At 50.2% G+C, this 22,879-nt stretch overlaps 1 protein-coding gene across 3 annotated transcripts in view; it reads right to left on the bottom strand.

The window, feature by feature from the left end:
• The window catches only part of KCNAB3 (potassium voltage-gated channel subfamily A regulatory beta subunit 3), a 42,827-nt gene that overhangs the window by 19,370 nt on the left and 578 nt on the right, over positions 1-22,879 (bottom strand). The window contains exon 1 of one of the 3 annotated variants that reach the window (XM_088656257.1): positions 15,633-15,980. The exons of 1 other annotated variant lie outside the window; for it this stretch is intronic. In XM_088656257.1, the coding sequence (XP_088512383.1) occupies positions 15,633-15,835 (203 nt within the window). In that variant the 5' untranslated portion in view covers positions 15,836-15,980. Of the gene's footprint in view, positions 1-9,220; positions 9,581-15,632; positions 15,981-22,879 lie in introns of those variants that run through there. One more of the 3 variants, XM_035136357.3, reaches the window with a different exon arrangement.

Genomic DNA, 22,879 nt, shown 5'->3' with positions numbered 1-22,879 from the left:
AAACTTCCCCAACCCACAACAGTATTTTATAAAGTTTGTTTAAAATATATAAATATGTCGCAAGCCGCCTTGATTCCCAACTTGGGAGAAAGGCGAGATAAAAATGCATTAAGTAATAACAATATCAACCATTATTATTATTATTATTATTATTATTATTATTATTATTATTATTATTATCCCCACATGAGCCCACCAGACTGCTTCAGTTGACGGAATTGGCACTTTTACAGGTCCAAAACAACACCAAACCTGTGGTTACGTAAAATGCACTCAACAACATTGCAACTACTACTATGCCATAAGATCCACAATCTTATTACATCACATATGAACTTGTACAACTGATGAAGCCCAGGACGGCGAAACAAGGCCAATATTCCGGAAATCCTTGTCTAGACTGTGTGAAGGGATTCTGTGGAACTGTACAAGCTCCCATGTGGATTGTTTAGACTTAATAAAGTATGTATGTTAATATACAAAGACAACAGGTGGAATAGACATTAGTAGTACATGTATGGACCTCGTGAATGAACTGATCTGTGAATGAACTGATCTACTGGGTCTTCTGCTTACTCCGTTGAACTTTATGAGTTATTTCTGTTGAACTCTATAAGTTATTTGATATGATATAGTGAATAATATAATTTTTACAGGTCCTGCATAACACCCTTTCCGCATTTGTAAGAACTGCTCCTTGGAACTCCCTGCTGGAAAAAAAAATCTTATTTAGACAAGCCAGGTGGTGCTGTGGTTAAACCACTGAGCCTAGGGCTTGCTGATCAGAAGGTCGGCAGTTCGAATCCCTGCAACGAGGTGAGCTCCCGTTGCTTGGTCCCAGCTCCTGCCAACCTAGCAGTTCAAAAGCATGTCAAAATGCAAGTAGATAAATAGGAACCGCTACAGCGGGAAGGTAAACGGCGTTTCCATGTGCTGCTCTGGTTTGCCAGAAGCGGCTTTGTCATGCTGGCCACATGACCTGGAAGCTATACACCGGCTACCTTGGCCAATAATGCGAGATGAGCGCGCAACCCCAGAGTCGGTCACGACTGGACCTAATGGTCAGGGGTCCCTTTACCTTTTACCCAGGTGCTTAGAAAGCCGAGGTGAGTTTTAACTTGTTTAGTGTTTTAACTTTCTGTAAGTTACAACTTTCTATTTCTTAGTCGTCATTTTATTCCTTTTTGTGTGTGCAAACTGCTTTGAGGTTCTTCCTGCAATCAAGGAATGTAGAATTTTTATGAAATACTAATACCAATAGCAGCACAGAGTGACATAGTCTCTCCCCCAGGGACATTTCCATCAAATCCAACAGACAACACAGCACGGGGGGGGGGGGCTTCCAAGAGAAGGCCTGCCGATTGGGGGGGGGGACACTGGGTTCGTTTTATTTTACATTAAGTGACCATGGTCCTGAGCACACTGGGATGAGGGAGAGATTTCTTGAGGTCTAGGCCAGGTGGTTCCCAATTAGCTAATTACTGAGGACCCCTTATTTTTCAAAAGCCAAACCACGGGCCCCCTACTTTTGAAAATGTTGAAAACTGTGGTCTGTGCAAAGCAATTTTTTGAAGAAAATGTAGGGTGGCCACTAATAAGCAAAGGATCTTAGGTATAGTAAACAAAACAAAACAAAAAACAGACCATAAAATTTGTGATATTACCACAAATTGCCTATCCCCAGGCAGTAGGAAAAACTTGTCTCCATTGCTCCACTACAACTGACTGAAAAAGGCAATTGTGTCCTTAACTATACGCAGAAGACTATTTATATGGGAGACTATTCAAACATGCTATTCCTTGCTTCTAATGTGAGATGGTACATCTTAGCAAAACTTTGCAGCATATGGTTCTGCTAACTGAGGGAACTTGCACCTTCCAAGACATAGGTGAAGGCTTGGTCAGGGCTTGATAAAGTATTGGTGAAGACTGAGTAGAAAACAGCTGGAATTTTTTAATGCTGGTATTATTATTATTACTACTATTATGTCCTCCTGTGCCCAAGTTTCATCTCTTGAATTACATTTTGGCATTAGTTGCCTGCATCACAAAAATGTGATGCAGGCTGGACTTAATCTCTTAACTGGTTCATTGTGCAAATTGGCTGAGTGACGAATCTGGAAGTGAGCAGAGCCAGGACTCCTGGGTTCCTCTCGAGGGCACTTTCCCCCAGAGTGACTGCACCAAGCGCCCTCGGAGGTGTCCAGCTCCCTCTCAGAGCCTCACTTTCCCCCTCCGCTCTGTGTTCATTAGCTTTGCCGTCTGCCCAGCGCGCCTCTCGCAGCTTCGTTAACCAGCGGAGCCACCGCTGTGAGCGGTTAACGGAGGATAAAAATAGATGGGAGCCTGAGCTCGGGGCTTGGAAACGGGGTCACTGCAGCCGATGGCTGGGAGCTTCTGCTATTGAGATAATGGGGTGGGGATGGGGCAGAGCAGGGCTTTAGAGGAAATTGCGGTGGGGCAAAGGACGGGGGGAGTTCAGCTGTTGCCGCTGCAGCTGCTTCTGGGGCGGAGCAGAGATAAGAACACAAGAAGATTCCTGCATTGCGGGGGGTTGGTTTGGATGACCTTTGGGGGTCCCGCCCGGTTCTGTGATTCAGGCCAGTGGCCCATCTAGTCCAGCATTCTGTTCTCACAGTGGCCAACCAGAGCCCCTCTCCCCTCCTGTGGTTTCCAGCAACTGGAATTCAAAAGCATTGCCATTCAAGAGCCCTCTCCTCCACGATTTTGTCTAATCTTCTTTTAAAGCCATTTAAGTTGGTGGGTGTCACTGGAAAGCTCTTTGAACAAAGGCTGCTCAACGGTTGCACTAATGTTTGTTTGTTTGTTTGTTTCCCACCCTTCACCCTAATGTCCCTGGGCGGGTTACGCTATCAAAGCACAATATTCAAAACAGTTCAAAACAACTTAGAAGTCCAAAAACAAGGCGGGTTCTAAAAACACGGGTCAGTATTAAAGGCAGTGCCATGGAGCATGCACGGAGTGCGTTTCATCGTAGCGGACACACTGGGGAACGAGGAGGAGCTCTCCAGAATGACTTGCAAATAGCTTCGAGCGTCTGCTTTTTCCCGTTGAACCCAGTAAGTGCTGCTCTTTCAACAGAACAAGGAGTAGGGATCAGTCACTCTGGGAAATTTCCATCTTTTCCCTTCCCTTTCCTTTTTTTGACCTTCAAGGGCAAGAACGTCCTGACAGTAAGAGCTGTTCGGCAGTGGAATTTGCTGCCAAGGAGTGTGGTGGAGTCTCCTTCTTTGGAGGTCTTTAAGCAGAGGCTTGACAGACAGCCATATGTCAAGAATGCTTTGATGGTGTTTCCTGCTTGGCAGGGGGTTGGACTGGATGGCCCTTGTGGCCTCTTCCAACTCTATGATTCTATTATTCTATGACTCACAATTTCAGTCCAGGCCTGGGAAGGCCCAGGTTCAAATCCCTGCACAGTCACTCTCTATTTCAGCCTAACCTACCTCACAAAGTTGTTGTGAAGGTGAAATGCGTGAGGTGGTGGGAGAACTAGGTTCAATGCCTTAAGCTCCTTGAAGAAGCTCAGATTAAAAAATATAGTAAATTGCCAGTCAAGTAAAGCTTTGTGTATCATGGTTGCCAACTTCTTTCAGTGCCGGAACAGAACACACAGACCTTAAGCAGGTGGAGCTTTGCTCATCATCCCTCTTCAAATTTCTCCAGCGGTTCCCAAACTCTGTATCACCACCACTGCCGCAGACCCCTTGAAAATTCCTGAGGGTCTTAGAATCGTAGAATTGTATGTAGAGCTGGAAGGGACCCGGAGGGTCATTTAGTCCAACCCCTTGCAATGCGGGAATCTCAACCTGCGGTTCCCCATCCAATTCGAAACCAGAGCACACCCTGCTTAGCTTTGCAAAAGTGCTAGCGGTTTTCTTGCTCCACGGCAGACCACTTACTACTTTCCCTGCCTTCTGTGGCGGTTGTAATGCCCCATATACCAGGTGCTGCACGATTCTTAATTGCATTTTTACAGACATACCACCAAAGACCACCTGAATGAAGTGTGACGACCACAGACAGGAAACCCCTGCTCGGCTTCGTAGAAAAATCTATGTCTGTCACATTGAAGATGGAGCAAGTTTGTTTTTCTGCTGCCCCAGAGGGTAAGACCCGAACCAAACGTTATTCAATATTTATTTCATTTTACACCCCGCTTCACCCATAAATCTCAGGGTGGTTGACAGCATAAAAATACAACTTGAAAGCACAAAATATATAATAAAACCAGGGACAGAAAGGAAACAAACCAATAGCCCCACTACTCCCAGCCATCCAACTGACAATAATGGAGATTCTGACTAAATGTCAGGAAGAACTTCCTTTTAAATAATTTTTATTAAGGATTTTCTTTAATAAGAAATGATGGCCCTTAGGGGTCCCTCTTCCAACTCTACAATGCTATGATTCTACGAAAACCTCTCCCTTGCTGCATTTCCCAACAGAGGGCCAAAAGAAGAGAAGAAGTTGGCAGTGTGCACGAGAGGCAGCGAAACACAGGGAGCTGCACTGGGGTCCATCTACCTCAATATTGCCTGCACAGACTGGCAGCAACCCTCTGGGATTTCACATGGCAGTGTGTGGGGGGGAGTCTCTCCCAGCCTGGAATTGAACCCATCGCCCGATGCTCTGCTCCTGAGCCAGAGGTGTCCCTTGGAGGGGCAGGGGGAGGAGAAGAAGGAGAGAGGTGGTTATGGCAACCCCATTCTCTCCTCCCTTCCCCACATCAGGGACAAGTATCAAAGTATCCGTATCCACCAGCTGCTGCGCGGATACGGATTGCGACTTGGCCTCATAATTAAACCATAAGGGACCCGTGGAAAACAGATGGTGGAGGGGAGACAGGCCAGAAACCCAATCGCGCGCCCCCCCCCAACAACTGTCCAGTGGACCAGAACAACCTCAATCGCTCAGAGGGAACCATAGAATTTTAAAGTTGGGACCCGAAGGGATGTCATATAGAGGAGGGTGAAAGGTTGTTTTCTGCTGCTCCAGAGAAGCGGACACAGAGCAATGGATTCAAACTACAAGAAAGAAGATTCCACCTAAACATTAGGAAGAACTTCCTGACAGTAAGAGCTGTTCGGCAGTGGAATTTGCTACCAAGGAGTGTGGTGGAGTCTCCTTCTTTAGAGGTCTTTAAGCAGAGGCTTGACAGCCATCTGTCAGGAATGCTTTGATGGTGTTTCCTGCTTGGCAGGGGGTTGGACTGGATGGCCCTTGTGGTCTCTTCCAACTCTATGATTCTATGATTCTCTAGCTCAAACTCCTAAAGCTGGGTTTTATGGAACAATATACCCAGCCATGCCAGATCGTAAGGCCATATTAAAGCTCAGGGGAGCCCCCCTCCCCACTTCCTAAATAACCACTACCCTTCAAGACAAGGCACTTGACTGCAACACAGGGACTGCCCACCCCATTGTGACGGGCTGCTGGGAGTTGTAGCCCAAAACAGCTAGTGGGGGGGCATCAGGTTGGCAAAGGGTGAGCTACCTGGTCCAAGTAGAGATCGGGGTGCAGATGGTTGGGGGGTGGGGGTAGGTTACTGGGGTCCTATAGATCCGTCTAACCCCAGGGCACAATCTCACAAGGAGCATCTCCTGGGCAAGCCGCGTGGAGCACGGCAAGGGGCAAGACTGGATTTTCTGCCATGGGAATCCAGGGTGCTTGGCCCTTTGGAAGTGATAGAATCATGGAGTTGGAAGAGACCACAAGGGCCATCCAGTCCAACCCCCTGCCAAGCAGGAAACACCATCAAAGCAATGATAGTCCCAGGTGACTCAAGCCAGCTGGTCAACCTGCAGGAAAACCCTCAGTCACCTGGCCAGGGGGAACATTACTCTCCCCCCGCCACACACATCCAAAATCCTGGAGGCCCAATAAATGACTAATAATCCATCAGTCTTCCTGAGTGTAATCAAAACCTATTCCAGGGGGGTAACACTACAAGTCCAGATACTGTGGGTGGTTGGTTACTGGGCGCTGAAAACGGTATATGCGATGGCTGCTTGTGCCGGTTCAGTGGTATGCAAAAAAGCACTTTCTACATGCTCAAGGTTCACTAGCTGAAAAAGACCTTTTACCCCGCCCCCAGCACAAATTTTGCTCTCTTCTGATTGTAGTGATCATCCCTCCCCATGCACTTAAACCTCAGTTTGGGGGTTCCTCTGCCTACCAGTAGGGGGTGCTGTTTTCGGGTGGGCAGGAGGGTTAGTTTGGAACTGCTGCGGATATGACCACTTCACAATGCACTTATCCTCTCCCCCCCCCCCCACAAAAAAAGGTTAATATGCCATAAACTTCCTTAGGCGCCTTCTGTACACAGCAATGGTTGGATATAAATATTGAACATAAATAATAAATATTCAGCAATGTTTTCATCTACATCTTCAAGAGGAATGAGATCAGAAGCGGGAATACAATTTGCAGCCCAAAATAGAACACCATACCTATATTTTTATATAAATACATCAACCTAATCCGCACAAACACACAAATACGCATATTACCGGTAATTTCTTTCTTGCATAACTGAGGTCCTTGACCTTCACCTCTAGCTAGGACCTCTCCCCCACCATGAAAGCCCCCAGCTCCCCCTCCCATCCCTTGCACCCTCCCCACTTTCCCACAGCCCCCAACATATAATAATAATAATAATAATAATAATAATAATAATAATAATAATTTATTATTTATACCCTGCCCATCTGGCTGGCTTCCAACAGAAACATTAAAATATACTAATTTCTTAAACATTAAAAGCCTCCCTAAACAGGGCTGCCTTCAGATGTCTTCTAAAAATCTGGTAGCTGTTTTCCTTTTTGACATCTGATGGGATGGCGTTCCACAGGGTGGGCGCCACCACCGAGAAGGCCCTCTGCCTGGTTCCCTGCAACTTGGCTTCTCGCAACGAGGGAACCGCCAGAAGGCCCTCGGAGCTGGACCTCAGTGTCCGGGCAGAACGATGGGGGTGGAGACGCTCCTTTAGGACTCTGCTCCTCCTGTCGAAAGTTCAGCATCTCCTGCTTTTAATCTGGCTTTCCAACCTCAGAGCTGGGCTGGCTCCGGCCCAGGGCAACCTGAGCAGAGGCGCAGAGCGGCAATTATGGGCTCTGCGAGGCGGTTTGGAAGCCGGCCAGCCCCAGCAACAACCCTACTCTGTGGTGCACCAGGGGAATTGGACCCAGGAGTCCTGGCCGCCTGCCCGGGCCCATCCCAGCCTCACTCGAAAACCCACCCCACTAGGCTCCACGCCTGGCTGTGCCAGAGAACTCGGGAGTCCTGGCTCCCTTCCCCTCTTCCCCCACAACCTACTTCTAGGTAGGCAACACACACACACAAAACACACAGCACAGAAAAGGAAACCCCCGAGTCCTCCTGCCTTCACGTTTTCATATATCTTCTCTCCCCCCCCCTCCTCAAAACACTCAGCAGAAATAACAGCCTCTTCATGAAACACCACTACTAGGCCTCACTGCCCTTCCTGGGTCTGAGGACTTGTGCCAGAGTGGCGTTTATACATAGCACGGGCCTAAATTGGGCTGGGATGAGAATGAGGGAAGATTCGAGGAGTGCTTTGGGGGGGGGTTCAGTTCCTTTCTCTTCCACGGCCCACCCTTGCATTACTGCAACATTCAGACATTACGCCAAAACAAATGCAGAAAGATTTTGGGTAGCTATTTTTTTTTTGTATCCAAACCTGACCTTCCGTCTCCACAATCCCTCTCCAGGGAAATCTGCAGATTGTGGGTTTCTCCAGGTTGTGTTAAACTACCACTACACCCCCCCACGCCCCTCCCTGACCTGCCAGAGGTGATGGGCTCCAATGATTCCACCCCACACTCCCAATTTTCCTTTTTTTAAAAACCTCCATCCAGAGTTTCCTCACAAGTTCATCGGGGGTCCTCCCTCCCCCGCCTTTATGCACCCCTCCTTGCTCCGACCCTCTAGATCCTATGCCCCTCCCCCTGTTTCAGAGAACCCAGGCGTCCTGGCTCACAGGCACAACACCCCTCCCTCCCTACAAGGCTCTCTCCTCCCCACCCACCCTTTCTTGTGAGCAAATGGATTAACCTTGGGGTTAGCAGAGATCTGACCCAACTTTGATTAAAATGCCAAATATGAAGAGAGGGATTGGAAGTGTGGCGTCTGTGCAGTTCTGAGTCTGTGCTGGGGGGGACGGACAGACAGCAGTAACTACTGGGGGGCCTTGCTTCGGCCTCTTTGTGTCTCCCCACCCCCCCCATTCCAAAACAGCTCCTCTAAGAGGAACTGAACTCGCTGCGTAATCCAGTAAAATGAGGAAACCACCCCCCTACTTTCCCCTTCAGCCTTTTGAGGTTCAGGGAGAGCTTTTCTACCCAGGACCCCCCACACCTCATCTTTCCTCCCACACCCCACTAGTTCTCTTACCTCCCCCTCCCCAACATTTAGGGTAGGATCCTGCCACAACCTCTGTTTGTAGGTCAGAATTTCTTCTCAAAGAACCCAGGAGTCCTGGGACCCGTAGTATCTAAGTATCTACAAGCGACAAGTTCACAGCCCCCCCTCCCCCCCCCAATAGCTGCCTCTGGGATTTTGCTCCCTTTCAACGTGCCTTTCCTGCTTCTCCTTGCCCTCTGGACCACATCCTCCGCAAGCTGCACCCCAACAAAGGGGGGGGGGCGCCGCATTGGATGAGCTGCCAGCCTCAGAAAAAGCCAAAATCCCACCTCTTCATCCCCGCTCAAGAATTTTGCTAAGAAGCATCTCAAAAAATATTGCTTCCACATGTGGTGTGAGACACCCCCCCTTCCTTGCAAGGTCCTTCTTCATCTGCAGAATCCGCCTTCTCCCTTTCCAAGGGACTGAAACCCCTCCCCACCAAATCCTCTCTCCACCCCATCCCCCAGCAACCCCCATTGGCAGCAGACACCACCGTGGGGTGTCCTGCAGACGATTGCGACTCTACCTCCCTCCTCATAATCTCAGAGTTCTCCTTAGCACACCCCCCCCCCCCACATCAGTTTAAACTCCTTTAACCTTCCTCTGGGACAGGGGTGAGGTCCCATGCCAGACCACCAGCTCATTTCATCTTGCCCCCCCGCAAGCCATCCCCATTGGTCCCCCCAGCCTAAAAACTCCCCCCCCGCTCCAGCCCCCCTTCTTGTTACCCCTCCCTTCTCCATATCCCATCCCCCCATCAGAAAAAAGACCCTACCTGTAGTTCATGCCCGTGGCCCGGCCGGTGGACTCCCTCAGGAGGAAGGCGATGTGGGGCAGGTTCTGCCCGGGCGCCCGCGGCCCCATGGCTAGCCGGGGTCCCTTGCCGGGGGGTTGGTACCCCCCATTGCCTTGCCCCCCGCTGCCCTGGCCCCGCGTCCCCCCGCCGCACAGCCGGTCATCGCTGCTCCGGCTCCGCAGGTTCTGCTCTGTGCAGGCGATGGAAACTTGCATGGCTCAGCTGGGGACCCCCAACACCCAAAGGTGTCTGTCCCCCCCCACAACGCACCCCGGGGTTATGGGCTGTGGGCGCCTGGCTGCCTCCTTCCCTGTGGGGGGAGCTGCATGCAAGGGGGGAGGGCGGGGACGTCTTTGAGGGAAGGGGTGCTGAGATGGGGGGGGGACTGGCCAGGCTGCAGTGGGGGGTGAGGAAGAGGAGAGGGAGGGCAGCACCCTCAGTACAGCTGCTGTCCGGGATGCCGCTCCTCGCCCCGGTTTAGCTGGGCCTCATTTGCATGCCAGGCTCCTCCCCCGCCGGCCTTTTTTGTGGGTGTGGGGGGAGGCGAGGGGACCCGCTGCGTTGGAGGAAGAAGGATGCTCGGGGATGCAGGCGAAGATGCTGGCAGAGGCGGAGATGGGAAGAGCATCCTCTGGACCGCCGCCTCCACTTCCTCCTCCTAAAGCTCTTAGGGGAAAGGGAGGGGGGCAGCAGGACTCCTGGGTTCCCGGGGATTGGCGTATGTGACTGGGGGGCGGAGGGGAGAGGGAGGAAAAACAAAAGACCACGACAGCTGCGGAAAGCTTTTAACGGGGACACGTGTTGCCCCCGCTGCTCTTAACCCCCCTATCTCTCTCTTGGCTCGGATAATCCACCCAAAGAGGAATGATGGATAAAGTTAAGAGCATCCATAAAAAAAAGGTGGGGGAGAGAAAGGATTTGGGATAATAGCAGTTTAGGACTTTAAGCAGGAGACTTGGGGGGGGGGGGTTGAGGGGAGCACTTAATGGGGGAGGGCGAAGCAGCCACACGGGTGGTCTGTATCAGTGGGGAACATGGAATAGAGGTGAGATGGGAGTAGAGGAATTGGGGGCAAGGAAGAAGCCCCTCTCCCCAGGGGAATGGGGAAAACTGGTGGGTCTGCAAGGCTCCCTTCTGCAGGCAAGTTGGAAGGGCAGCTGATTCCCCCCCTCCCCACATTTGGACAATATTTTGGCACCAACTAAAGCAGCCCTCGTGGACTAGTAGCCACAGAGAGTCTCACCCCCCCCCCCCTTGAATTTGCCTAAGCCTCTTTTAAAGCCATCCAACTTGGCGACCATCACCGAGTCCTGTGGGAGAGCATTCCAAAGTTTAACTATGTGCTGTGTGAAGGACTTTTTTCTCACCTGAACGAGTTCCAGGGAGAAAAGCTTTCTTTCTCTTCCCCCTTCACAATGCATAACGCTATGAACTTGCATCATGTCGCTTCTGGGGGCTCATGCAGACTTCCTTTTGTGGCGTGTTTCCAGGCACAGACCTACACTTTAAAGCTGTGTCCAATCCAAACACTCTTTATTTGCCCCAGCTTTTATTCTGGAGAAGCCCCCGCTATTTACCGCTGAATCAGAGCAAAGGGCAGCCTGCAGAAGAAAACCTGAATTACTGTTTGTTCCAATTCAGTGGTAAAGAGCGGGGTTTCCTGGGGAAAGCAGTGCTGCTCAGACATGGTGCTTTAAAGTGCAGACCTTTACTAAGAAAGTGTGGGACACAAAGTAAGTGTGGATGAGCCCTTACTCACCTTTTCTCCAAACAGTCCTGAATGTCACCACCTTTCCTCATAGGGGAGTTGTTCCACCCCCTTGCCCTTTTCTGAACCTTTTCCAGCTCTGCAATATCCGCTTTGAAGCAAGGCGACCAGAACGGTATGCGGTATTCCAAGTGTGGTCGCACCATAAATTTGAAGAACTGCATTATGATTGTGCCAGCTTTATTTTCAGACCCTTTGTTCACAACCCATAGCCTGGAATTTGGATTTTCCCCACAGCTGCCACACACTGGGTCAACACCTCCATCGACTTCAAATTCTCGTTCTGGACCCGGGTTGCCGGCCCAGCTGTCAGGCAAAGTGCGGGAGCTGCCTCGGGTGGCAGACGTGAGATCTGGTTGAGCACCATGCCCTGCCCTGCTTCTTCCTCTCAAGTGAGGCTACCCCATCACTAGTGTCGCAAGAAAGGTTCGACAGTCGGTGGTTCTCTATGTGGAAGGGGATGCAGGCATATATCCTCTGCCTCGGACAACAAAATGGACATTCAATGTTGGAAGATTCAGGACAGATAAAATAAGGTACTTCTTCACAGCAAACTGTGGGAACTCCCTGCCACAGGAGGGAGTGACGGCCGCTACCTTGGATGGATTTGAAAGAGGAGCAGACCAATTATTGGAGCCTAAGGCTATAACTGGATGGGACGCGGGTGGCGCTGTGGTCTAAACCACAAAGCCTAGGGCTTGCCGACCAGAAGGTCAGCAGTTCAAATCCCTGCAACGGGGTGAGCTCCCGTTGTTCGGTCCCTGCTCTTGGCAACCTAGCAGCTCGAAAGCACGTCAAAGTGCAATTAGATAAATAGGTACCGCTCTGGTGGGAAGGTAAGCGGCGTTTCCGTGCGCTGCTGTGGTTCGCCAGAAGCGGCTTAGTCATGCTGGCCACATGACCCGGAAAAACTGTCTGTGGACAAACGTCGGCTCCCTTGGCCGGTAAAGCAAGATGAGTGCCGTTTGCGACTGGACTTAACGTCAGGCATCCCTTTACCTTTACCTTTAAGGCTATCAATGGCTAGTAGCCAGAGGCTGAAATGCTTCTGGATAGCAGTTGATGGAAACTGCAGGAAGGGAGAGAGTCCTGCATAAGAGTTCCCCACAATGGGCATCTGGTCGGCCACTGAGAGAACAGGATGCTTGAGTGCATGGGCCGGATCCTGCAGGGCTTTTCTTATGCCCTTGTTCCTTCAGCCCAGCCTGGCCCTGTCCAATGAGCTTCGTCTCTTTAAATGGAGTAGACCTTAACAAATACAGTTGAGGCAACCTTTGTCTGAAAGGTTGAACTGAAACTGCCTTGGTCGCTGGTCGATGAACTTCGTCGAGCTAGGGACAAAGGTGAGAGCTCTTTCCTAGTTCTGCTGGATCTCGCAGCAGCCTTTGACACCATTGATCATAACATCCTTCTGGACCGTGTAGAGGGGCTGGGAGCTGGGGGCATTGTCATACAGTGGTTCTGCTCCTTCCTCCTGGGCCGTCTTCAGAAAGTGTTGGGGGATGAGTGTTCAGACCCCTGGGCACTCACTTGTGGGGTGCCTTAGGGTTCCGTTCTCTCCCCCATGCTTTTTAATATCTATATGGAGCTGCTGGGAGAGATCATCAGGGGGTTTGGGCTGGGTGTTCATCAGAATGCGGATGATACCCAGCTCTACCTCTCTTTTAAATCAGAACCAGTGAAGGCGGTGAAGGTCCTGTGTGAGTGCCTGGAGGCGGTTGGAGGATGGATGGCGGCAAACAGATTGAGGTTGAATCCTGACAAGACAGAAGTACTGTTTTTGGGAGACGGGGCGGGTGGGTGTGGGGGACTCCCTGGTCCTGAATGGGGTAACTGTGCCCCTGAAGGACCAGGTGCGCAGCCTGGGAGTCATTTTGGACTCACAGCTGTCCATGGAGGCACCGGTTAATTCTGTGTCCAGGGCAGCTGTCTAACAGCTCCATCTTGTACGCAGACCCTACCTGCCCGCTGACTGTCTCGCCAGAGTGGTGCATGCTCTGGTTATCTCCCGCTTGGACTACTGCAATGCGCTCTATGTGGGGCTACCTTTGAAGGTGACCCAGAAACTGCAATTAATCCAGAATGCGGCAGCTAGACTAGTGACTGAGAGTGGCCGCCGGGACCACATAACACCGGTCCTGAGAGATCTACACTGGCTCCCAGTATGTTTCCGAGCACAATTCAAAGTGTTGGTACTGACCTTTAAAGCCCTAAACGGCCTCGGTCCTGTATACCTGAAGGAGCGTCTCCACCCCCACCATTCAGCCCGGACACTGAGATCCAGCGCCGAGGGCCTTCTGGCGGTTCCCTCATTGCGAGAAGTGAGGTTACAGGGAACCAGACAGAGGGCCTTCTTGGTAGTGGCACCCGCCCTGTGGAACGCCCTCCCAGCAGATGTCAAGGCAATAACCAACTATTTTACTTTTAGAAGGCAACTGAAGGCGGCCCTGTTTAGGGAAGTTTTTAATGTTTGATGCTGTACTGTTTTTAATATTCGGTTGGAAGCCGCCCAGAGTGGCTGGGGAGACTCAACCAGATAAGCGGGGTATCTGCGTTAAGGGAAGGTATTGTAACGCCTGCTTTCCACACAGAAGCTCCCAGGTTCGATCCCCAATGGCAATTCCAGGTAGGGCTGGGATAGCCTGAAACTCTGGAGAGCTGTTGCCAGTCCATGTTGGCAATACTGAGCTTGATGGATCCCAATTGTCTGACTCCACCTAATTTTTTTAAATTGTTATTATTATTAATTGAATTTGTTAGCTGCTTATCTTGGTCCGGTCAGCCCAAAGCAACTTACAACCAAACAGGCGGACAACCCCCTGCCACAGAGATGCATTAAAAACATCCCACACACTTCTAAAAAGGGCACAGATGGTTAAAGGACAAAGGCCTTTCAAAAAAAAATAATGAAAGAAGGAATAATAATAAAAAAAAAACAACAGAATCTATATCAATACTGTAAGGTAATTGCTAAAGTAATCAAAATTCCAAAAACTACGTTATTGTGAGTTGTCTGGTTCATTTCTTATCACTGGCTCGCTCAGTTGCAACAGACACCCAACCTGGAAATTTCCAAAGGTTCGTAATGTTTTAATCAAAATCATTTCTAGATACATGCAAATTCACTCTCACACACACAACAGAGGAAGTAACCTAACAGATCTGAGCTCCTCTAAAACCAATTTCCGCAAGTGCTTTCCATTATTATAAACTAAGGTACTAGATTCTGTTCCTATGTTCTGTTTGTCGTAGGGATGTGGGTGGCGCTGTAGTCTAAACCGATTGGAAGGTCGGCGGTCCGAATCCGCTTTAAGGGGGTGAGTTCCCATTGCTCTGTCCCAGCTTCTGTCAACCTAGCCGTTCAAAAGCACACAAGTGCAAGTAGGTAAATAGAGACTGCTGCGGCGGGAAGGTAAACGACGTTTCTGTGCGCTCCGGTTTACATCATGGTGTCCTGTTGCACCAGAAGCGGTTTAGTCCTGCTGGCCACATGACCCAGAAAGCTTTCTGTGGACAAACGCTGGCTCCCTCGGCCTGAAAAGCGAGATGAGCGCCACACCCCACAGTCACCTTTGACTGGACTTAACCGCCCAGGGCTCCTTTACATACGTTCTGCTTCCTATGTCCCTCCACCACTTTGGCTGCTGCCATCCCTCTCTCCTCCTCTTTTGTGCCCAGTGGAGGCCAGAGATGAAAAAGTTGATCAGTTTCCCCTTTGGACCTTGCCACCACTGCCCACTTGCTCACATCGGCTGCTTGAAGTGGTTGCCTAATGATAGGGCCAGCCTATTAAAAAGGTAAAGGGGCCCCTGACCATCAGGTCCAGTCGTGTCCGACTCTGGGGTCGCGGCGCTCATCTCGCTCTATAGGCCGAGGGAGCCGGCGTTTGTCCGCAGACAGCTTCACTCGTAAATATGTAGGGCCTTGATAAACGTCCTGCTTTTACATTAAGACAATTTAGTGCTAAGAAGCCGTTGTTTTCCCACAACCCATAAAAAAGGAAAGGAAAAAAATAAAACAGGGGAGATGTGTAATTAAAGCTTACCTCTCACCCCCCCCCTCTTTTGAGAACAGGAACTGACATTAAGGAAATGCACGGGAAAGTGTGGGATGCCATTTGCTTGACGCAAGGTCATCTAGACAACAAATCAGAACGGATGCCCAATAAACAGCCAATCTCGTCTAACCCCTGCAGCAAAATTTGGTGCAGACAAATCTGGTTGACCTTTGCCCCCAGCCTCCTTCTGCTCAGACCCGCTGGGTGGCTACATCCCCTCTTAAACAGCTGCGCTGTGTTCAACAGCGGTTGAACCCGCACTCGCCACCCAAGAAGCCCATGTCGGATTCACCCAAGAAATGCAATGGTGGATTTTCAGGGAAGCGGCTTGCAGCTCAGCATGTAGTTATATCCAATCTCTAAAGAGCCCGAGGTGCGCACATTTGATCCCAACACCCCTATGAGGTAGGCCGGGCTGAGAGAGGCAGTGACTGGCCCCCAGGCTACCACCCAGTGAGCTTCCCGACCAAGCGGGGATTTGAACCCTGGCCTTTCCCAGGTCCTGCTCTGACTCTCTAACCAGTGCACCACACTGTCTCTTGAATCCTGCACCCGGCTTCTTTTACCTGCATCCCACGGACGTGTCAGGCAGAGGGTCAATCCCGTGGCTGGCCAGGGTGGCACCCAGTCCGCTGTCAGGGCTGCTGCAGCCTTGGGAGTGCGAAGGAGCCGGGCTCCTCCTCTTCAGGCCGCCCCTCGCAGTCCGTGGCGGGGTGCGCCGCAGAGGGGTCCCGAAGGCGTCCGTGCCGTGCGGCTTGTAGGGGTACATGGTGCGAGAGCGAGGCGGCGTCGGCAGGAGTGAGAGAGCGGCTGGCGGAAGGGCAGCCGTGTGCCTGAGTGGTGCCCCTTGCCTTCAGATGGGGAAAGACGTGCGACACCCACCTTCCTACGTGTTTCAGGGAAGGGGGGCAAACAAAGGCAAAGCCCCTAAGCCTTCGTCTCCTCTCAGTTGTGGAGATGCAAGGTGTCGGCTGAGGAAGCCGGAGGGAGAAGGAAGCCGGGGTGGGTGGGAGCCGATGACAGCGGTGCGCAGAAGTTATTTCGGGCTGTCTCAGGAGTGCTGTGCCAGGGCCTGCCAGCTACCCTCTGCTCTTTCAAGGGCAACGCCCAAGGGGCGAGCCCTTCCTGGGGAATCTCTAGCACTGTATGCAACTGGGGGGAGGGGAGAGATAACAGGTTTTTTGTGTGTGTGTGGAAAAAGTGCCACCACCACCATATCCTGCCGAGATGAACCATCTGACCGAGGCAGGGTGGCTCAGTGGTTAGAGCGTTGGACAAAGACCTGGGAGAGAGCAGGGTTCAAATCCCCACTTGGCCATGGAGCTCGCTGGGTGTAGCTTTGGGCCAGGCACTGTTCTCCCCCCACCCTCTCTCGACCTGACCTTCCTCACAGGGGTGTTAAATGGGACAGGGGAGAACTACGTTTAAAACGCTGAGCTCCTTGGAAGTGTGTGTGTGTGTGTGTGTGTGTGTGTGTGTGTGTGTGTGTGTAAGGCAGGATGTAATCACAGTAAATAAATATATAAATAACAAAGCCAGCTTCCTAGGCCATGTAGTAAATCGCCTGCAGCAGCCCACAAAACTCTGGCTACTGTGCCTGTCCATGCACACCGGGAAAGAGGCAAGAAATTGCTCTGACTAAAGCAGAGGTGTCCAAACTTTTTTTTCCAAAGAGGGCCAGATCTGACGAAGTGAACATGCGTGAGAGGCGACCAAAGGGCGAACCTTTTTCTAGGATTGAAGTTGTTGAGCTTTTTAAAGGATTTTACCCCAGGAAGTAAACTGCCTCAAGGGCCGGATTAAACCGACCAGATTAGACCCCCCCCCCAAAAGCAGACTTTGGACATGTCTGGACTAAGGCAACAAATCCTTCTTTCCTTGCCTCTGGTCACCTGCAGGGGCTATCAGCACACCGTAGGTGACCAAGAAGAACAGCTATTGCCAATCTCTGGATTAGGATTCAAGACTCGCTGTTTTGATAGGACGTCCTCTGGTTCTCCGCCCTTAAAAAAGAAGCCTGAAATCCGATGTTAGGTCATCTCATTTGCACAAATTCCAAAAGACCTAGGATGTGCGTACCTCCCCTGCTCCCTTAACTCCCTGTCAGGGGGGAAAGCGGGGTATAAATAGATATATTATAATAATTATTAACCTGCTATCTGCTTTTTTAAAAAATTCAGAGAGCTAGATCACAGGTGGATTTAACATTTTTGCATGCAGATTTAAGTGAGTTACCATAGCATATCTCTCTCCCCCAAATGGGTAATGCTTAATATACTCTGTCTTTCATTAAGGGGTGTCGCCAGGCGATTTGTTCCCATCAAGGGCGAGTTGGCAGCTGGCAGGAGTAGATGGGAGTTTCCACAAGCTCCCTGCTGGGTTGAGGAGATCCTGGGAGATGAGAGGTGACACAGTCACCAAGATGCCTCATCGGAGTTGACACCAAAAGCTGGAAGCGGTGGGTGTGCTCACCCAGCCCAGCACGCCTGCCCCCTTCCCTTCCTCCCACCTCCAGGAGAATGACACAAAAATCAGAGTCCACACATCTATGTAAGGGGGCCGCGTGGGGAGTGGTGGCGGTGGTGCAAAATCAGCCAAATTTGCTCAAAGGTTGACCCACAAGGCAACGGCAAGCGCTCCACTTTGCGAAGTGTGTGCCTGTCTCAGCTTCCCAAAAAATTAATGCCGGGGGGGGGGAGACACACCTTGCAATTGTCATGCATGGCGACCAACACCACGTATCCCAAACCTGGTGCCGACCTCCAGATGTTTTGAAATGCAGCTCCCATTGCCTGTCCGATCGCCTGTCGTGCAGAAATTGCAACTCAAGAATCCTGGACGGACTTTTTTTTCTGTTTAAAAAACTTTCAATGAAGGAGAGTCCACCACCTTCGTTCTGCTGTTTGAATGGCTCTTGCCATCAGAAAGTTCTTCCTAATGTTTAATCAGAATCTCCATTCTTGTAATTTGAATCCATTGGTATGGGTCCTACTCTCTGGACCAGCAGAAAACAAGGTCATGCCCTCCGAGTCTTCTCTTCTCCAAGCTGAACGTACCCAACTCCCTTAACTGTTCCTCAAAAGGCTCCTTGAAGTTCCTCGCAAGGCTTTGCAAGCCCTTTATCGTATTGGTCATAGAATCAGAAGAGACCACAAGGGTCATCCAGTCCAACCCCCTGCCAAGCAGGAAACACCATCAAAGCATTCTTGACATATGCCTGTCAAGCCTCTGCTTAAAGACCTCCAAAGAAGGAGACTCCACCACACTCCTTGGTAGTAAATTCTACTGCCGAACAGCTCTAACTGTCAGGAAGTTCTTCCTAATGTTTAGGTGGAATCTTCTTTCTTCTAGTTTGAGTCCATTGCTCCGTGTCCGCTTCTCTGGAGCAGCAGAAAACAATCTTTCTCCCTCCTCTATATGACATCCTTTTATATTTGAATATGGCTATCATATCACCCCTTAACCTTCTCTTCTCCAGGCTAAACATACCCAGCTCCCTAAGCCGTTCCTCATAAGGCCTTTGACCATTTTGGTTGCCCTCTTCTGGACACGTTCCTCCTCTGCATACCTTCTAGCTTGTCATTAGCCTTCTGAATCTGTGGTGCCCAGGACTGGACACAGGATTCCAGATGGGGTTTGAGGCAGAATGGAGTACCCCAGCGGGTGGCGCTGTGGTCCAAACCACTGCGCCTCTTGGGCTCGCTGATCGGAAGGTCGGCGGTTCGAATCCCCATGACGGAGTGAGCTCCCGTTGCTCTGTCCCAGCTCCTGCCAACCTAGCAGTTCAAAAGCACACCAGTGCGAGTAGATAAATAGGTACTGCTGCGACGGGAAGGCAAACGGCATTTCTGTGCGCTCTGGTTTCCATCACGGTGTTTCCATTGCGCCAGAAGTGGTTTAGTCATGCTGGCCACATGACCCAGAAAGCTGTCTGTGGGCAAACGCCGGCTTCCTTGGCCTGAAAGCGAGATTAGTGCCGCAACACCGCAGTCGCCTTTGACTGGACTTAACCATCAAGGGGTCCTTTACACCTTTTACCTTTACCTAGCAACTTGCATTCACCAGGAGCGACGTCTCAACACTTTCCGCACATTCTGTGTCAGGAAGAGTTTGGGCATGACATGGCAGGACAGTCTCAAACAAAGCTCTCCCAAGCCCACAATCCCAGCATCTTCACACTCCTGCCATGTCCACAGGATGGAAGAGGGCAGGATCCGCGAGAACATGCTCTACGGTAGGGGTCAGCAAACTTTTTCAGCAAACGTCCATTGTCCCTCAGACCTTGTAAGGGGGCCGGACTATATTTTGGGGCAAAAAAATGAACGAGTTCCTATGCCCCACAAATAACCCAGAGATGCATTTTAAATGAAAGCACGCATTCTACTCATGTAAGAACATGCTGACCGTCCGCGGGCTGGATTCAGAAGGCGATTGGGCCGTATCCGGGCCTTAGTTTGCCTACCCAGGCTCTATGGGGAACTGGTTTCAAACACCAGGCCTTGCTGGCAGACCAACTGAGGTGAAACTGAGGTGAAATGGGAAGGCGCTGTCCTTTCCACCAAAGTCTCATGTCGTGCGGCGGCGGTGGCGGCTGGGTCATCTGCAAGGGCGCCACTCCGTGAAATTCTGCTGCCTGAGGCGGCTGCCCCAGTCCACTTCATGGGCCGGCCTTTATGACTGTTTGGCAGTGGAATTTGCTACCAAGGAGTGTGGTGGAGTCTGCTTCTTTGGAGGTCTTTAAGCAGAGGCTTGACAGCCATCTGTCAAGAATGCTTTGGTGGTGTTTCCTGCTTGGCAGGGGGTTGGACTGGATGGCCCTTGTGGTCTCTTCCAACTCTGTGATTCTATGACCCTACCTTGCTTGTCTTGGTAAAGAGCCCTGCACACGGCTGGCACAAAAAATGGATAAAAGGTAAAGGTAAAGGGACCCCTGACCATTAGGTCCAGTCGTGACCGACTCTGGGGTTGCGCGCTCATCTCGCATTATTGGCCGAGGGAGCAGGCGTATAGCTTCCAGGTCATGTGGCCAGCATGACAAAGCTGCTTTTGGCGAACCAGAGCAGCACATGGAAACGCCGTTTACCTTCCCGCTGTAGCGGTTCCTATTTATCTACTTGCATTTTGACGTGCTTTCAAACTGCTAGGTTGGCAGGAGCTGGGACCAAGCAACGGGAGCTCACCCCGTCACAGGGATTCAAACCGCCGACCTTCTGATCAGCAAGCCCTAGGCTCAGTGGTTTAACCACAGTGCCACCTGGGCCTATCCAAAAGGGCAAGAATAATAAAACAAAGTTCAAAACAAACCCCAAACAATCCATTCTTCCAGCGAGAGCAAAATAGCAGCTACAGAGGCACCCACCGAGGAGCAGGAAATCACTAATTAAAAGGGGGAATTTCTTTCTTTCTTTCTTTCTTTCTTTCTTTCTTTCTTTCTTTCTTTCTTTCTTTCTTTCTTTCTTTCTTTCAAACCTTCTAAGTGGAGCTTCCCAGCTGGTATCTGTAGCGGATCTGAAACTGATGGTGTTTTTTAAAAATTTTTTAAAGAATTGTTTAATATGTAAATGCATTTTTTAAAAGAAGAAATCCAATTGTTTTTAACTCTCTCTGTATGTGGATATGCGTGTGTTTATTGCATTGTAAATTGTTTTAAGATGCCTCCTAGAAATTGTTTCATAAATAAAAGAAACGACTCAGTAATGCCGTGGATAGAATGGAAAGAAGCAAGGGCCTCGAGTCCTTTCCCCAGTATATATTGGACACGCTGCTGCTGCTGCAATTGCACTTTGAAAAATTCTCATTTTAATTTGGGCTCGGCTATCATTATTCTCTCTCTTTCTTTCCCCAGCCTCCCCCCCCCTGGTTTTACTACTCATTGATCTTCATTCGATGCCATCTTTATATAGTTAGAGTAGTGTTTGCATTGTTGTTAGCCATTGGGGGGGGGGGGGCTCCATCTGGAGGGGAAATAATATATCCACACAGAAAACACTGGAACAGACCACTCTGGCAATTATGTCCTTTGGGAGGGGGGTGGGCAGTGACCAAATCTGGAGAAAAGAGGAAAGCTTAAGAAGAGCCCTGAAATTGGACCAGACCAAAGTGGGCCCATCTAGTCTGCCACCCTGTTCTCACAATGGCCAACCAGATGCCCCAATGGGATAAGAGCAATTCTCTTTTAATTCCCAGTAACTGGTATCCAGACACATGCTGCCTTCTCCATTGTGGCTAGAGGCCACTGAAAACCTCCTCGTCCATGAATGTGTCCAACCTTTTTTTATCTTGTGGCAGTGAGTTCCACTGAGCACCTTGTGGCAGTGAGTTCCACAGTTCCACAGTTTAACTCTCTGCTGTGTGGGAAAGGTCCTTCCTTTCTCCTGGCTTTAATTCCCACCATTCAGCTTGCTTGGATGTCCCCACTACGTTCTAACTCTGAAAGGAGGAAAAACTCTCTGTCTGCTTTCTCCGTGCAATGCTAAATTTTAACACATCGGTATCCCTGTCCGCAACAAAACGTATTTTGTTGACCTTCCTTTGTATTTATTTATTATTTTATTATTTTACGATGTTTTGTTTTAGTTCCTGAATGTTAAAAACCCACTCACCCCCCTTTTTTTCAAGAGCTAAGATACTTTTTTTTTTTTGTGCGACCCATATCTTCAGCTGAATTTATACTGTTTGGTTCCATTTGGGATGCTTCTTACGTATTTAAACCATCACAATTATTCAATCTGCTTTTTCACAACTGTGTTTCCTGGGACATTGTGCATAAGGAATCTTTTAAGTCAGGGGTCAGCAAACTTTTGCAGCAGGGGGCCAGTCCACTGTCCCTCAGACCTTGTAGGGGGCCGGACTATTTTTTTTTGGGGGGGGGGGAATGAACAAATTCCTATGCCTCACAAATAACTCAAGAGAAGCATTTTAAATAAAAGGACACATTCTACTCATGTAAAAACACGCTGATTCCCAGACCGTCCGTGGGCCGGATTTAAAAGGCGATTGGATTCGGCCCCCAGGCCTTAGTTTGCCTACCCATGCTCTACACCAGGGGTGGCCAACTCCCAAGAGACTGTGATCTAATCTCAGTTAAAAACTGGCAGTGATCTGCCCCCCCCCCCTTATGGGGTTCAGGTCAAGCTTGTTGAGCTTTTTAGGGAGGAGGAAAGCCACATTTTGGAGGGTGCAGGGCAATAGTGTTGAGCTTTTCTTTAGGGGAGCCAAAGTTGTTGAGCTTCTTTGGGGGGAGCCAGTGATCTACCAGTGATCTACCACAGATGTCCAGTGATCTACCGGTAGATCACGATCTACCTGTTGGACGTGCCTGCTCTACAGCATGTGCAGAAACCACCTTCTTAACCATTGGACTCACTCTTGGTCTCGTCCACTCCATCTGCCAGAGCCTGCCTTCACACGCAGAGGAAGTCCCTAACTCCCGAGGGTTTGAGACTCGTCGGCTCCTCTCTCCTGGTTTAGGCAGCTGGCCGAAGCCATTTCCCATGGTGTGGCCGCAGTCGCATGCTGACAGCTTCTAGGAGCCACAGGTGAGAGTTGAGTGCAAATGGGGACCAGAGGTGGACAAACTATCCCAGAAGGAGCAGAGGTTCTACCCTTCCTCTAACAACCCTAATGCCCCATTATTGTGATTACGTATTAAATCTGAATATCACCCTCCATCCATAGACCTCAGGGCACTTCACAACACAAACTAGATGACCCCTTTGGGTCCCTCCAGTTCTACAGTTCTGTGAATAAGGAACAGCAACATTCCCTTGGAAACCCCTCCCAGTTTTCCATGAGCACACTCACAACAACAACA

This window comes from Zootoca vivipara, chromosome 12, assembly GCF_965207765.1.
Source record: "Zootoca vivipara chromosome 12, rZooViv2.hap1.1, whole genome shotgun sequence".
Lineage (NCBI taxonomy): Eukaryota > Metazoa > Chordata > Lepidosauria > Squamata > Lacertidae > Zootoca > Zootoca vivipara.
This window is presented reverse-complemented; position numbering and strand designations above follow the sequence as displayed.